Here is a 16,988-nt window from a genome sequence, read left to right on the forward strand (position 1 = left end):
CCACCAGTGATAACAATCTTTGGAAGCACAGGTCAGGAATGCAAAGAGACTGCCATAATCAGAGGTTGGCGAGTGCTGAAGGCAGTAAACTAAAAGAAGTGTCTCAAGTGGTATGTCGCCGTTTTTGGGGAGGGAGACAGGACAACGACGTCTCAACTCTGTCCACCAATGCAGCTTTATTTGTGGTCTGTACAGACCTACCTCAAAAATTCACCTCACAGAAAATGAAGTTGTGATTCACAACGTGTAAACGCACTGCACATGGATGAGTTCGCAACACAAGGCATTTCCAAATTGCTGTCGCACGCAAGCTTCCAAACACCTTGCCTTGCTCCGTGGAACTCTCTCCCTAAATATCTCTGCCTAGCATCCCCCACTCCATACGCCCACAACTGTTGGGTGGGCTTTCACCACTCGGCTTCTGCTCTCTGAAACTCTAATCCTGGATCCTTCCAACTTGCTCCCTCCTTCCCTTCTTTCAAAGTACGTCTCATTGACTCAATGTCTGTGCTTTTGGTTATCAGTTCCCTCCTCAGCTCTGGTGCCCAGCAAGAATCCTCAAATGCTTTGGGACATCCTCCCCACGCAAAAGGTGCTATACAAGTCTATATGGTATTGTATCGTATCCACCCTCTCAGCTTTACCAACTTTTGTAAAACCTACCTAATTGACTGCACCTTCAGTCACTTCCCACATAACTCCGCACCCCACCTTACACCCTCCTCGTCTCTCTCTGGTCAATCCTGCAAAATCTTTTCTTCTGTGAAAAGTGTTATACGAGTGCATGTTGTTGGGCACTCTGCCTCGCAGTGTAATTAGGATGAATCCAGATCAATAGTAGCCTCAGGTTGCTGCTTCTATTTTAAGCAATTCAATACAAGAGCTTTGAGAGAAGAAATGCACTATAAAAATGTAGAACACTGTGTTCTGTAATTACCTGGTGGAAAACATAATTTGTGTGCATGTCGGAAAGGGTGGTGGGGAGGGGGAAAGATGTCAAGTATGGTATAGTGAAGGAGCCCACCCAGTCCACAGTAGTGCTATAATGCAGTATTTCCTCCACCTCAAACAGAGGCTACACTCCTGTATAAATTTAGAGAAAATATTTTATTCGAAGCTTTCATTTGCTGTGAGTGGTCATCAAATTGTTTGGTACTGGTAGCTATTGGAATGGGGTTGTGGAGTGTCGGGGGGGGGGGGGGATGAGAGAAAAGAGTCTACATTTTTAAAAAAATGTCCCATCATCCCTAGTCTTCCTTATTGTCAAAGGGTTTGGCTCAGTTGGAAGCATACAATCCTTTATATCAAACGATGTGGGAAAGAAAAGGAAAGGATATCAGGAAATGAAAATGTTTGATTTCCAGTTGAATCATATCACATGGTTTGAGTACACTTGCTGCTCAATGGGGAAAATGTTTGCCAAAGATAAAATAACTGCAGCGCAAACTAATAGTTGAATGGGCTCCCTGATACATAGCTATACAGTTATAACAAAGCACAGTTAAAAAAAAAAATCCTCCCCTGCTGTGTGGGGCTTTGTTTAATTCTGCAACTTAACACACATGAATGAAACGAGAGAGCAAAGCACAATCGCTTTCTTTCCTTAGACTTTTGTTTAACCAAAAAATCATTAAATGTGATTTTCTCAGCATTAAATAATTTTAAATAAGCAACAGAATAACAAAGCATATACTTTGTCATTCCCGAGATAAGAAATTTGTTGTGGGGGGAAAAAAAAGTTCAGAAGACAATTTCACCTGCATGAGTTAATTGGCTAACGCTACACTTTACATTCTGATAGTTTCGATTTGAAGCAAAGGAACAAATAAAACCATCACAGCAATGAGAGTTTATGCCAGGTAATGTTCTGCTATCTTAAACTTGACAAATACAGGATCATCCGACCTGAGCAGCTGGCTGACAGGAGACTGAAAGTTTGAATTAAAAACGAGATAACGACACAAACCAAAAACACAGCCAACAGAACACTCATTTCAAAGCAAGAAACTCACAATTCCACTGAAAATCCTGAGTGAATTCACTGCATGGGCCCATTTTCTTTGCAATGCTAGGACGGACTTCATTCTGAAATGCAGTGCTGCAGTATGGACAGGATTCGCCCTACAGTAAAGACCCCAGCAGCAATTTCATCCATTTCCAGAATTCATCAAGCTAGATTATGTAACCTTAATACAGTGCTGGCCTACATGCACAACAAATCCAGCAGCGATTTTACTGGGAGGCAAAACCATTCCGTTCAGGACACGATCACTCATACGTCCTTGGACACTGTACCAAGTTCGGCACATTATTCCATTGCTTACACTAAGTAAAAAGTATAAACTTCTGTGATAGTGCTATAAGGTAACAGTGCTCTAAGGTAAGGTAATTACATCCACTCTTACAAAACAACAAAATCAGACAATATTTGTTTGACTGATTATTCAACTTAATTCCACTTACATTTTTTATCCACTGTAAAGTAATTATGAAATAGAAATCTCACAGTATTACACTAAATGGATTAACAACTGAACTGCAGGAATGATTACATTTTTAGCTATGATTTCACATTAACCTTTGCCCAATCGGTCGAGGCAGGTATGAAGTAAATTAAAACCGCTTTTTAAATTTCAGAAATAATTTCCTATAACCATGTTTTGAACACAGATCCGATTCAAAGCATTTTTTTCATTTCCACAAAGAGTTTAGCTGCTGAGTGAATGGCTGAGCTGTGCAAACTGGAATGCTCCAGGTTGTATTGCCCACTCATTGCTGAGTTAGCCAATCCTAACTGAGGTAAGAGCAAAGGGATTACAATCTGTCTCAGCAGCCCTGGTTAGAGAAGCAAAGAGGGAAAGAAAATCCCTTTTGGAGACATGTCTGTCATCTGGCAAGGACAGGACACACTCTGTTGTGATGCCCTCTCCTCCCACTCCCCTAACCACTGTCATGGAATTGTATCTCGATGGAAAGTAAAAAGACATCAAACACCCTTAAGATTCAAGGATATAAGAAACGTGTTTTAATACACAATGATACACATCAGTTTCCTAATTATTAACTGTTGAAATCTGATCAAAGAAACCATAGGACTGAGAACGCCATCACGACAAATACAAAAGACTTATGCGCACACACATGCACAGCCATCACAAAATCCCATTTTTGCGTGAAGAACATTAACCTCCAAAAGTGCCTTATAGGTCCAAACAAGCCTGTGTTCATTCAAACGTTCTGGAAATGGCTTCATAATTTATATCCACAGCGGTTATGAAAAGTTGTGAAATAGGTCAAAGTATTTCAGAAACCACTGTTGAAAACAGGAGTACATCACTTTAGTAACCTGAGGTCCTGTCCATAAGCCATACTGATCTAAGAATATATCAAATGATAAGCACCAGGAAGTGAAGGATGCAAGCATGTATTCATCCACATCAATACAAAACTGGGTTATAGGTCACAGGTGCTCAGTCACACCTGCCAATTCTACAATAGGTACAAATCATCAATCGATTTGATGCACAAGTCACCGTAGCTTGGTTTGCAAGCCATGAAGAGAGGGGACATTGTTATATTTATTTTTGTGGGGAAGTGTCATGGGGGGTGAAAGTAAATGATTTGCAATGTGAAAGTGCTCCTCTTCGGAAGGTTTTTTTCAGTTAAAACAAATAATAATTTTGTTTATCGTTGCTAAAGCAGTTTTGTGGAGAAATACAGTGGAAACCATAAAAGATTTTTCTCTCTCAAAGCTACAAAGTACCTGAAAACAAGCTTAACTTGGGTACAGGCTGTGCAGATGAGCATTCCTTACAAAACCTCTGTGGGCAGAAGCGAACCCAAATTTAATAAAAAAAGACCACTAGCCCGGAAAGATCTATCTAGATGTGCCAAAAGTGAACACAGTGGAGTCTTCTTGTCATTGCATTCAATTATCAGATGAAGTAAGTCACTTACACACTGTTCTGCGCATCCTTCTAACCTAAGCAATACCGAAGCCATTAATGCTTCTCCCAAGGCACGCTTTTGATTGAACAAGAATTGATTGTTGAAAATTTAATTACATGTTGCATCTTAAATAATCAACTCCCAAATGTCTCAAAACCCTTATTGTCCCTCCTATTTATAACCATTTCACATCTGTGGATTCCTGTTTTTCTCGCTTTCTAATCCTGTGCTGCAGTGATTCCATTTGCTATAATCCAGCTTCCACAGTCATTGTGACGAAGCCATTTGTTGGCTGGCTCGAGGCGGACAGGAGCTGGGGGGGTGGAAGGAAAGCAACAACCTCAGGCCCAAGAGACAGAAAGGTGAACACTTCCAAACTTCTACCATCACATCCCAAAAGTTGACAAGCAAGTTTATAGAGGGTGAATCAAAAGTCCTTACTCATAGGGCTATATGAAATGTTCAAACTGCATGCCAGGTAGACATTTACACATATCCACTCGGTGACAAAAAAAATCACGAATGTAATGAAAGACATCTCCTGTAATAGCTATATGCTCTTAGTGAATGCAATCTTAAAAAAAACATAATAATTAAAAACTCTGAGTAAGGACGTATGATTCACCCTGTATAGTGAGCAATACTTGGTGACTGGGCCTATTGGTTCCATTCCACCCACCTTCCATCCAGCCCTACTTCCTCATGAGTGGCAAATGCGTCTCTATTTGTAGTTGATATTAGGAGTATACTGTGTGAGGTGTCATAGGTTTTCTGATGTTCAGTTGCACTCCAGCACCAGATTAAACATCCAGGGTTACGTGTAGAACACTGATCTCTGCTCACCTTCACTCTTCCAGAGATCCCCTCTGCACATTCACAGGGTCCAATCACCAACACAACACTGTCCTTTCAGTGTTTATTCAAAACTTCCATCACTCTTTCTAAGCTTTTACATTCCATAAGCCTTTGTTCTACTGCTGACTTCTGCTCATGAAAGCAGTATCAAATATACTTTAATTTATAGATACACAACTGTACCACAGCTAAATCACACCCACGTGCCATTTCTTTAATGTTCCTTCAGCAGTGACCAACAACTGAAAACCAACCGCCAGCTTTCTCCATCCTCATCTAAAACAAGGTCACAAGAGAGGTTTGCGTGAAAGGCCCATTTGCCCCCTTCCTTCCAGAATACCCACTCAACTGTAGCTTCCTACATCGCAGCGGATGCAGTGCTAAACTATGAAGACAAGGAAGTTCCAGGGGTGAAACATGATCTGTGTAGAACAGTCAATTTCACCTGGGGCAATCCTATACTGTAGGAGCAACACAATAAATCTCCTTTTTATTCTTGAATGGGAGAGGAGAAAGGAAAGAATGACAGAGAGAGAGAGAGAGAGAGAGAGAGAGAGAGAGCGAGAGAGAGACATTTTGCCCTACTGGGAATCAAACCCAGGTTTCTCACTTCAACTCCTTTATGATGTTAGAAAGATGCGAATTGTTGTTCGCATTCCACTGACGTTCTATCCACTTGACCGTCAAATATCAAGGCCTGGATAAACCTCAATTTCTTAAAATGGCCAAGCCAGCACTGGAGGGAACTGAGGGATCCATCATGTTTAGTTCTTCGAGAAGTCCTTTTGATGTGAAAAGCACTATATAAATGTAAATTGTATTGTATCCTCCTTGGCTCTGGCCAACATCTCCTCACTTCTGGGTCTTCATTTTCACCACATTGTCTGTCTCCAACCCAATCTCACATTAAACACTGTTAAATCATCATTTACGCCTTAATTACCTTACAACTTGACTTCTCAAGCGCACTTCGTTACGCCATCTATAAGCTCCAGTCAATACAAAACTCTGCCACCCTCACACTCAACCACACAAAACACTGCATATCCATCAGCCACAGCCCTGCACAGATCCTCGTCTTCTAAGTGCTCACCATCATCTATATATCCCTTCGTACACCAGACCTGCCCATCTCCTTAATATTCTCCTACACTACACTCTTGCTCAGCTAATGCGGGCTTGCTGAGCACTTATATAGCGCCCTCCACGAAGGGTAGCGTCTCAGTGGTGGAGCCCAACTCCGATGCTGGGGGTGGGGTGGGGGGGAGGAGGTGCTCCGAGGCATTATTCTATGTGAAGGACTATGTAACTGTAGGTTTCTAGTGTTCCTATCCTTACCCTCGGTTAATAAGCACATGGGTGGATGTCATATGAGGACAGCAAAATCGCAATGAAGTGTCTACCAACACTCACTTGACTCGGCTGACGTAAAGAAAAGCTACTTGACTGGGTGCTGGAGAACAGCCCAGTGTGTAGCAGTGCACGGAAAAGAGGGGGGTGGGAGATTGTGCAACAGTAATGTACATAGTTACTGGTGTTCAAATGTATACAGCAATTTGGCTTCTCTAGTTTGCTTAAAACATTCATACTGAAGCTCCTGCAGGCGCCAGTGGCTTTTACAAAATGTTATTAAATACAATATCTCTCTTCGTACAATATAAATCACTGAAAAGCGTCTGTAAACAAAAACCAGTAACTCCATTTTCTGGCTGAACCTTTCTTACTGTAACCCCAATCAGGAATTGAAAATAAATGGGACAAAATATAAAAACAAATGTTATAATCTGGCATATTCTGGTGGGTGTGGTTACACTTGCTTCTTATGGCGGTCTTGTTTAGGTTTTTCATGTGTCCCATCGGGGAGTGGGGAGCAGTCTTGCAACAGAAATTGCTACAGGTGAAAGCATTAAGAAGTACGAGTCACATTCCAGACAGCATGAATGGGCACTGTACATATAGTAACGTACTTACAGGGGAATATTATTGGGAACATTGTGACAATCAACATTTATAAGTGCCCGGACAACTTGCCAAAACTCTCTATAGGCCTCTGAAGTTCAGTGAGGGTGTGCATTGTTGACCAAGTTTCGAAAACAAGCATGCTGTCAAATTATTTCTTCACAAGTAAAAATCCCTGTTGATGGGCAGATGAAATCCCATTAGCAAAATTATCTATGCGGCTTTGATTTTAGCAATGAGATAAACTTTAAATTTTTCTTACAAAAAAAGTCACGTGATATAATAGCTACAGAGAGGGTTTAGCAGACATTCACTTGGAGGATACGAGATTATAGTTATATGAAGAGAATTAAAAAGTTGGGGGCAGCCAATGGTACAGTAGGTAGGTGTTTCAAACCACTTTACAGTGTAGTGACTGCGTATTTGTGTGTGACTAAAATTTGGTACTGTTGCTTCCCTGGGCAGATGTGTGGGGCACGTACAAGGTATGAAGCTGGGGGAAAACATTTGCAACTCATGGTTCTGGTATTTTTAAAATCACTACCAAACCAGATACTGTGGACCTGCTACCAATCAGATTGCCCGAGGTGAAATATAGGTCAGTGAAGTGACTTTGTTGTTTTAAATTATAAAATTGATTGAAATTGTAACTCATGGTTCTGGTATTTTTAAAATCACTACCAAGTTCACATTGCATCATTGTGATCCCATTAATTAGGTAATTAACAAGAACACAGTGAAATGAGGAACAGTAACCTGCCATGAATGGGAGAGCTCAAACCAGCAGTAACGTAGACTCTTAAGGAAGCTTGATTGAGACACGAGAACACAACAAAAATCTTCGCCTCGCCAAGCGTATAAAATATTTTCATTAGGTATTTATACAATTTCATGACAAAATCCTTGGTCGAAGCAAGATAATAACAATAATAATAAGCTTTGCAATTGATAATTGTTCACTTCTATGGAGGAGCACACCATGATAAGCTGATTGATACCACACTGATACCGCATTAGCCACACAACCTACCTCAAAACAAAACCATTACATGATAAAAAAAATTCTAATAAAATTCTTTAAAAAACTCAGTAGACTGCATTTTGTACATTTTTAAAAAAAACAAATCTTAAAATTTGGACAACCACCATCACCACAACAATTTTACAACAGCGAGAAGCATTTATATAGAACGCTTCACATAGGATAATGTCTTGAGCACTTTACAATGACAGGGTCGGACACTGAGTAAGGGAGAAGGTGACAATAAGCACATTTGAAGTGGTAGGTTTTAAAGCAGAATTTGAAGACAGAGAAGAGACAAGGTGGAGGGGTAAAGGAGAAAATTCCAGGGAGGTTAGGAGTGTAGTAACTGAAGGCTTGGTCACTGATGGTTGTGAGGAGGGGGCTGAAGATGGAGTCAAAATATAGGTTTTTGAGATGGGTTTTAAGAACCAAAAGGAACCCAGATTGTTGACACAGGGTGGGTAAAAGCCACAAAGGCATTTAAAAAGATAAGGAAGAAGATGTTGAAGTTGATCCACTGGAGGATAAGGAGCCAGTGGAGCTGTGCGAAAATGGGAGTGATGGGCTTGTGGAACTTAGTATGGGAGAGGATGGGCATTTAGATACTCTGGAGCTTGTGAAGAGTGGAACTGGAGATGTTGAGTCTGGAAGTTACAATATATATAGCGCTCTTTACGCAGGGCACCATCTCAGAGACAGAGGCGTGGATGAGGGATGAGGTAGTAGGGATCAAGCAGAGGTGGAAGAAAGCAGATTTGGTTGGAGCCCAGATGAAGTATTTAGAGAGTTGAGGTTTGAATAAATGGGATATGAACAATAAGTCTAATTAATTTATCAATAATCTGCAGTTAAAAAGAAATACTTAGTCAGTTCAGACTGAGGAGACCTGAATTCTTATCATAGAATTATACAACACAGAAGGAGGCTATTCGGCCCATTGTGTCTGTGTTGGCTCTTTCAAAAGAGCTATCCAATTCAATCCCACTCCATCACGCTCTCCCCATAGCCCTGCAAACTTGTCCTCCTCAAATAATTATCTACTTCTCTCTTAAAAACTGTTATCGAATCAGGTTCCACCATCCTTTCAGGAAATGCATTCCAGATCCGAACAACTCGATGTGTAAAACAATTTCTCACCTGTTTCTTTTAACAACCATTTTAAATTGGTGTCCTCGGTTTACCAACCCATCCTCCAGTGGAAATAGTTTGTCCTTGTTCACCCTATTGAATCCCCTCATAATTTTGAAAACTTCTATTAAATCTCCTCTTAACCTTCTTTGCTCCAAGGAGAATAATCCACATTCTCTAGCCTCTCCTGATAGCTGAAGTCCCTCATTCCTGGTATCATCCTGGTAAATCTCCTTTGCACCCTTTCCAATGCCTTGACATCTTTTCTAAAGTGTGGTGCCCAGAACTGAACACAGTACTCTAGTAGAGGCCTAACCAGTGTTTTATAACAGCTCATCTAATAATCCCTCCAAAAAAACAAAACAATAATAAATTGGTCATTTTCAATCCACGACTGTTTGTGGGACATTGCTGTGCGCAATTGGCTGCCGCGTTCGCCCACAAATATACAGTCAATTCACTTTACAGTATATTCTGTGAAGCGCTTTGGGACGTCTTCAAGACGTGAAAAGCACTATATCAAATGCAAGGATTATTATTATTGTTATAGCTATGCATTATCCACAGTACCAATGTTCAAAAAGCCCAATACCAATTGAGTATTCCTCTTACACAAGGGCATTTGTATACTGCAGAACGATTTGATGGGCTTTGAAAGCTGAGAGGGAGGGAAGCAAGGTGGAGGGATTTGGGAAGAGAGCTCCAGCGGAAGTGAGCAAAGTGGCTGAAGGTTGGCCCGATGATGATAGGGCAGAATAGTAAAGGGAGTGTTGGCAGAGCAGGGCATAAGGCTGCAGAAGATCACTGAATTAAGCCATTTAAAGGTAAAAATGAGGATATTTAAGTTGATTTGCTGGAGGATAGGTGCCAGTGGAGCTGGGTGAGGACGGATAGAGTCCTCGATTAGAAGACCAGGCTCGCTAAAAATAGTACAATATTGAGGCTCAAAGAACTTAACAAAAAAATTACATTTTTAAAGTGCCTTTCACATCAGGAGGACATCCTAAGGCACTGAGCAGTCAGGGATTAGGATCAACTCACACATACAAATCAGTTTTCAAAGACTGTTTATTTCAAGGTAGTTCAAACAATGTACAAATTGTCATAATAAGGTTAGACTATCCACAACGTATCTAAAGAGTCACCAAAATTGCCAACAATTGTGTAAACTCACACTCATTTTGAAAAACGGCAAGCCATGCTATAAACAATGAAAAATAAGTTTAATAAAAACCTGCGTTCCATTAAATCTCATCTCTGTGTACTAATTAAATAATTCATCCAGCACATGCAGTCCAGAGTGATACCAGCAATGACAGTTGAGGAAAGCAACTACAATTTGCCCTTCTTGCATCACATGCAATTAACTGGCGGACAGCTGCAGACAACTCAGTCCACCCACCTGTAAAATACCAAGGCAGCTATGGCAGGGAGGCATGATGCAACATCCACTTAAAAAAACCACAACTTAAACGTCTTGGGAGGTCGTTGCTGCCATGAAAATACTACATTTCTCAATTCTTTCAATTTGCTGGTAACATTCTTCAGTTCACTCCATATTTTAGACATGATGCAAGTCTGTTAGCAGACTGGGTGCATGTTCACAAAAAGCGATAAGGTGAGTATTTTTGTTTAAAAAATAACAGGTTAGTGTGTCAATAGACTGTCAATATTCAACCACCAGTCTCCAACAGTACAATTCGAGCACAGAACAAATCTTGGAATGGACACAACGTGAATGATACACAGTTTTGAAAGAAACCATACCAAATTGGAAACAAATCTTTGGGATTATAGAAAAGAAAGCACCAGAGTACAATGAATATAGTAATGACTACTTGTCTTCAGCAAAAACCCTTCAGGTCTATATGCTTTTCCAACTTCTAAATAGAACTGCAAATCTGTTTCCCTTCTTGCTTTGTTTTCATTTATCAGTGTCATATTCATTTATCATTCATTCCTCCTTAACTTGCCAACAAAAAGTCACTGCTCTTGAGAATATTTACCTGTGAACCACTTTGCAACAAAAATGCAACTTCTTTAATTCTATTTGTTTATCACCATTGTATATATTACTTTGTATTTACTGGCTGGCACATTTGCCAGTAAAATACTGTGAACCGTTTTGAGACATTTCATTGTTCAACACTCACCCATAAAAAAGTCACTATACCTCACAGTAAATCCTATGAAGATCTTTGAAACATCCTCCAGAAGTGAAAGGAAATAATATTAAATGCAAGGATAATTAATCATCATTATTGCTACTATATGTACTAAATCAGATCATTGTTCATTAACAACCAGTAGGAGTAATCTTTCACTATTTATCCTTTTAACAAGCTTTCATAATTTTGAAGGCCCTTTTCAACCCAATTTTTTCAAGCCTATCTTGATAACTATGATCTCTTCTTAGTCCTGTAATAAGGAGTCTTGTAGCTCAGTAGTTAGAGCACTCGCTTTGCAAGTGAGAGACTTGGGTTTGATTCCCGGCAGGGCGAAACCTTGGGCAAGTTTCCTTACTCCACACGCCTGATAATAATCCCTCAAGAAAATAATAATAAACTGGTCACTTCAATCCACGACTGTTTGTGGGACGCTGCTGTGCGCAATTGGCTTCCACCTTTTGCCCAGAAAAATACAACCAATTAATTTTACAATATATTCTGTGAAGCGCTCTGAAACGTCTAGAAATGAAAAGCGCTATATCAAATGCAAGGATTATCATTATATTATTTATTATTATTAATAAACCTATACTCACTTCCCTAAAATCAATTATTCACTCATGGCCATCCCTCTCAGTATCGACCAATCCCTTTGTGAACAATCAATCTGTCTGCTGCCCAGTGCAGCCTTCCTCTTTATTTGTATCTATTCGTCACAGAGGTATGAGGTTCCCTCTTTACTTTGTATTAATAACTATTATAATATAACAGTGTTTCAAAGTATCGAAATAATCTTCACCTAAATGGCCAGAGTGAAGGATTCACCAACGTGGTGAGGTTTAGTGAATTCGGGCGCCACCCGACACCGCAGTGCACTCCCAATTGCTGTAGGCAATGGGGTGAAGTTTTTAAGCCCAAACCTGAACAGACTCACACAGGGTACAGACTATTATTTAGTATGAGGAGGCAATGCCTTCAGTTAGATTGTGGAACAGCCTAAAACAGTTTGAAAGGTGCGGAGTGCGCTCACATACCACTCCCTTGACTTCAGGGAAGTGATATTTATGAACTCAGAACCATTGCAGCTCAGATTCCAGCCAAGAAATGCACATGGTGGGTTTCAAACCTCTCAAAAGTCACTAAAGCTACTGACAAGTGATATCGGACCACACCAGACCCCCCCCCACACACACACACACACACACTGCCTCTCACAATTACACAAGTCGCAGACAATTAAAACACACTCACGGGTGTGCAAGTTAATAGGAGCGGACAGGCAATGGCGATGGCAAACGTCTACCGTCTGTGCAAACTTGCAGGTGCTCTGAAAAGTCCCTCCCACAGAAAGAAAAAAACACACCACACAAGTCATATCAGATCGTGAACATAAAGCAAGTACTTGCCTGATCCTGGAATCTGACAGCCATCTTGCAGATCAGGGGCCAGGTAACAAGATCAGCTCCTCAACCCGACACCTAGACCCCCCCCACCCACACACACACACACACAACTCACTCAGTCACTCCCTCCCTCCCTCTCTCTCTCTCTGAGTCACTCCCTCAGCACAGCACAGCACAGCGCGAACGCAGCAGATTCCACCCCAGTCAGGAGGGTCACAGCGAGGGAGGGGGGGAGTGAGGGTGAGGGGTGGGGTCGGGGGGAGACTTTGTATCTTTGTACCGTCTCTCAGGTGCCTGTACTACCCCGTACTCACTGGTCGGGAATTCCCACTGCTCCCATTATCCTTTGCAAAGTCTGCCAGCTCAGCCTCCCTCCCCTCCCCTTCCCTCCCCCGGGACAGAGCCTATCAGCTCCCTGGTTACACCTGGTCTGGGCTGGGCTGGCCTGGTCTGGGCTGGGGCAGGGCACAGGGTGCAGAGACCAGCCCAGGAGCTCTCTGCGTGACGAGCTTAGGCGCTATATCAAATGCAAGAATTGGTTTTATTGTTAAGGTGTAGTATTGTTAAGCTCCCTGGAGTGCAACCGAGGGAGTTCAGCTGCTGATCCGTCAAAAGAGCGAGAGTGCAGTATGCACTCCAGGGAGTTTAACAATAATCCTCGCATTTGATACAGCGGCTTATCAAGTCATCGAGACGTCTCAAAGCACTTCATAGGAGTTAGTGTAAAAGTGGATTGACTGTGTGTTTTGTGGGTGAAACGCAGCGGCCTGCAATGTCTGCAATAAACAGCCAAGGAGTGAGTAATCAATTTGGTTTTTTTTGGTGGGTGGGGCGCGGTGGGGATTGTTGGCCAGGACACCGGGAGAAGCTCAACTCCACAGAGCATGTGTTTTGTACAACCCAGCCAAAAAACACATGCTAGCTTGAAGAGGCAACACCCAAGCTTGAGATCTACATTTGACCACCCCCGATTTCAGTTAATTGTGGAAATAAAACGCTAGAACCACATAACGTTTCAATGAGTTAGATATGAAAAAGGTGAAGGCCATTTGGTACACCCAGCCCTCTCCGTCAGACCACATACTACAACTTAATAATAAAACTAATTCTTGCATTTGATATAGCGCCTAATCACGTCATTGAGAAGTCTCAAAGCACTTCATGTGATATACTGTAAAGTGGGGTGATTGTGGAGTTTACGGGCAAAACTTGTATTTATATAGCACCCTTCACACAGGGTAGTTTCACAGAGCACTGAACAATTTATCCCATATCCCAGCTCCCCACTATGTCCCTCATTATTTTTATTCCCCAAATATCGATCAGTCTCCATCTTAAATTGCTCATCTGTGGATTTCGCAAGAAGATTGTTTTCCGCTTTATCTTGGTCCTTGCGTATCGGGTTGGCTCAGTTAGCACTCTCACCTCTGAGGCAGAAAGTTGTGGTTTCAAGCTATGTTGAATTGGACCCAGAAGGGTACATTATAGACTTCCTCCCTCAGGAGGGAGCATTATACATTGGTGCTGAGTGGATGAAGTAAGGGCAACACTCCTGTATATAGTGTGATTGATTAACAAAGAGATTGACTGTCTAGAGGGAGTCAACAGCTTTTAGGATTTGGGGGATTTTCAAAACCAAGTCAATACAATATTACGACTTAGGGGATCATTGGGCAGGTTAGACAGATTTATTTTAGTGTGAGGGCCATGGTTTGATTGACTGCAAAGTGTACTTCTACTATCATCAGACATCTCCATTTTTCCTGTCTACTCATAAGCACAAGTGAAGGATGAAAACCAATTTCTCCTTTATTTCTTTAGGTGTACTTTGGGAAATTTGAGGTAACACAAGTGATGGATATTGCCACATTGCTTTTCGTTTGCTGTGGTTCCTCTTTTCTGTTTTATTTCAGGCCTTTGATGAAAAGGTCACAATTTTGTATTAGTTTGTATAGAACTGAAAGCACATTTGACAGAACGTAACAATCTTATAATTTAAAATGTCTCTCACCTTCTCATTCCTCCCCCTCCCCACCTTCTTATTCCCACCTCTCCCTGGCATCTCACCACCCTCACCCTCCCTGCCATCTCACCCCCCCCACTCTCCCCACCATATCACTCCCCCCCCTCCCTCTCACTCCTCCCCGCCCTCTCACTCCCCCCACCCTCCCCTCCCCCCTTCTCTTTCCCCCCATGCTCGCTTTCCCCCCCCGCCTCCCTTGCCTCTGCCCCACCCGCCTTCCCTCCGCGCCCCCGCCTTCCCCCCTCCACCTGCCTTCTCATTCCCCCCCATGCCTTCTCATTCCCCCTATTCTTCTACCATACTGCAAGAACTGATGTGCAGATCCTCGGAGTCCTGTAGCTCAGTGGTTAGAGCACTCGCTTTGCAAGCGAGAGACCCGAGTTCAATTCCAGGCAGGGCGAAACCTTGGGCAAGTTTCCTTACTTCACACGCCTAATAATAATCCCTCCAAAACCAAAAACAATAATAAATTGGACATTTTCAATCTACGACTGTTTGTGGGACATTGCTGTGCGCAATTGGCTGCCGCGTTCGCCCACAAATATACAGTCAATTCACTTTACAGTGTGTTCTGTGAAGCGCTTTGGGACATCCTCCTGACGTGAAAAGCGCTATATCAAATGCAAGGATTATTATTATTATTATTATTAATTGTTCCCTTCTCATCATTGGAGTCAGTGCCATTGATCCACACAGAGTCAGATTTTAGTTTGGTTTAGCATGTTCAGCGAAGATTTGCTGATAAGCGCTTATTAATCCTCATGAACTCTGCATATACCCAAACAGTCATCCCTTGAGCAGTCATGAGTGGATGAGAACATAATAGTCTGCTCCGAAGAGGATTATTACACGTCAGCTTGGCTCATTGTCGCCTCTGGTTCATAGGGTTGTGTATTCAAGCCCCTGACAGGCTGATCAACCTCACGCTGATACTCCAGCGTAATATTGGTTCAGGGCTGCATTGTCAGTGGTGGCTTTTTCTGGATGAGACATTACACTGAGGTGAGTCACGTCTGTTGTTCAAGTGGACGTTAATGATCACACAAAACTATTTGAAGGGAATTTCCCCGGTGATCCTGGCCAACAATCCTTCAAATTAAATAGTAATTCACCTCATTGCTGTTTGTGAGACCTTGCTGGCACAAATAGCTGCAACATTTGCATACACAAATAATCACTACACTTCACAATAGTCACTATAAAGTTGTGAGACATTTTGACATGATAGTGTGCTTTAAAATGCATTTTTTTTAAAAAATCACTCCGTGCTTAAACAACCGTAAACATTTCATTATTAGCATGGATTGAAATTGCTTTGACGTTTTAGTCACATGTTGCAGGGGTTATCAAACACGTTTTACCTTGAACTGCCTGCACTGATTATTTCAAGGTCTCGCTTTCAGGATCTGAATTTTTGAGAGGAATAAAATGTTGCATGGTGCCAAGATGCTTCAACACCCATGGAGGCCACAGTGCAAAGGTCCAGATAAAACATCACCACTGAAGCTTCTAAGGTGGCACCTGTACCAGAATCAGTGTGCTATTGGAACATTCCTGGTCCTATTTTTCCACATCTAGATAACCTTTCCACCCCTCCTGAAAAAAGTGCATGATTACAAATCAATTACTGTATCTGTGTGTGTATATATCTATATTTATATAGATACACACACTATTTTAAACCAGTTTGTTTCACTGTACACATCTATAAAGTACTCCCTCATGTGGTGAACCAGTATATTGATAACTCCAAATGACATTGATGGGGTGGGGGTGAGGCTACAAATCAGTGAAAAATAGGAATGCTGCTTTTCATTTTAAGGTCCACATGTGCTGACAACATTCCAATTCATGTACACGTTCCAACACAAATTCTTTTGCCATGAATTTGGTGAGAAGCCCAGCTTGAAAAGAGGTTTTGTCCAAGCGATCATTTGCTCTCCATTTGCAACTACTTCTCCAGTTCTGTTCCTATCAGAGCAGAATTGTAAACTTCCAGGATCCACGACAGACCTTGCTTATAAAAATTCTCTGCAGAAAAGCGTTGCCAGGCTTCCAAAAGAAACCTCAAAGAGCACTAAAGAATGTCAGGCTTAAAAACTAGCTTTTTGATTACACCACAATGCTTTCATTCTTCTACCATACTGCAAGAACTGGAAACCATGTACACTAAGGATGCCAGTAATTTGTTTTTAAACCTTTATATTGTACAAAAACTAGCACCTCTTTTATACAGCTCTATTCAATGCTGCAACCCTCTGATACACAGCACTGAATAGAATCATGACTAGAACCATGCTGCAGCCTCCATTGCCATGATCCAGATCAAACCAGGGCAGCTGAATCAGAGGCAACATATTGCAAATGACAACCATTCCTATTGATTAATATATGGCCAGCTTTGTCGCAGTTTAGCACCATTTTATGAACATTATAAAAACAACAAAGCACCTACTATTGTGTCATTTTGCAGGAAATGA

The 16,988-nt window shown here is 41.6% G+C and overlaps 1 protein-coding gene across 5 annotated transcripts in view; it reads right to left on the reverse strand.

The window, feature by feature from the left end:
• The window catches only part of tjp2a (tight junction protein 2a (zona occludens 2)), an 87,630-nt gene that overhangs the window by 41,958 nt on the left and 28,684 nt on the right, over positions 1-16,988 (reverse strand). Inside the window, exon 1 of one of the 5 annotated variants that reach the window (XM_007892655.2) lies at positions 12,800-12,841. The exons of 3 other annotated variants lie outside the window; for them this stretch is intronic. Coding sequence is in view for 1 of the 2 variants with exons in the window: in XM_007892651.2 (XP_007890842.1) it covers positions 12,489-12,512 (24 nt within the window). In the remaining variant the exon portion in view is untranslated. Of the gene's footprint in view, positions 1-12,488; positions 12,607-12,799; positions 12,842-16,988 lie in introns of those variants that run through there. One more of the 5 variants, XM_007892651.2, reaches the window with a different exon arrangement.

The sequence above is a fragment of the Callorhinchus milii genome, unplaced genomic scaffold (assembly GCF_018977255.1).
Source record: "Callorhinchus milii isolate IMCB2004 unplaced genomic scaffold, IMCB_Cmil_1.0 Scaffold1, whole genome shotgun sequence".
In the NCBI taxonomy this organism is placed as follows: domain Eukaryota; kingdom Metazoa; phylum Chordata; class Chondrichthyes; order Chimaeriformes; family Callorhinchidae; genus Callorhinchus; species Callorhinchus milii.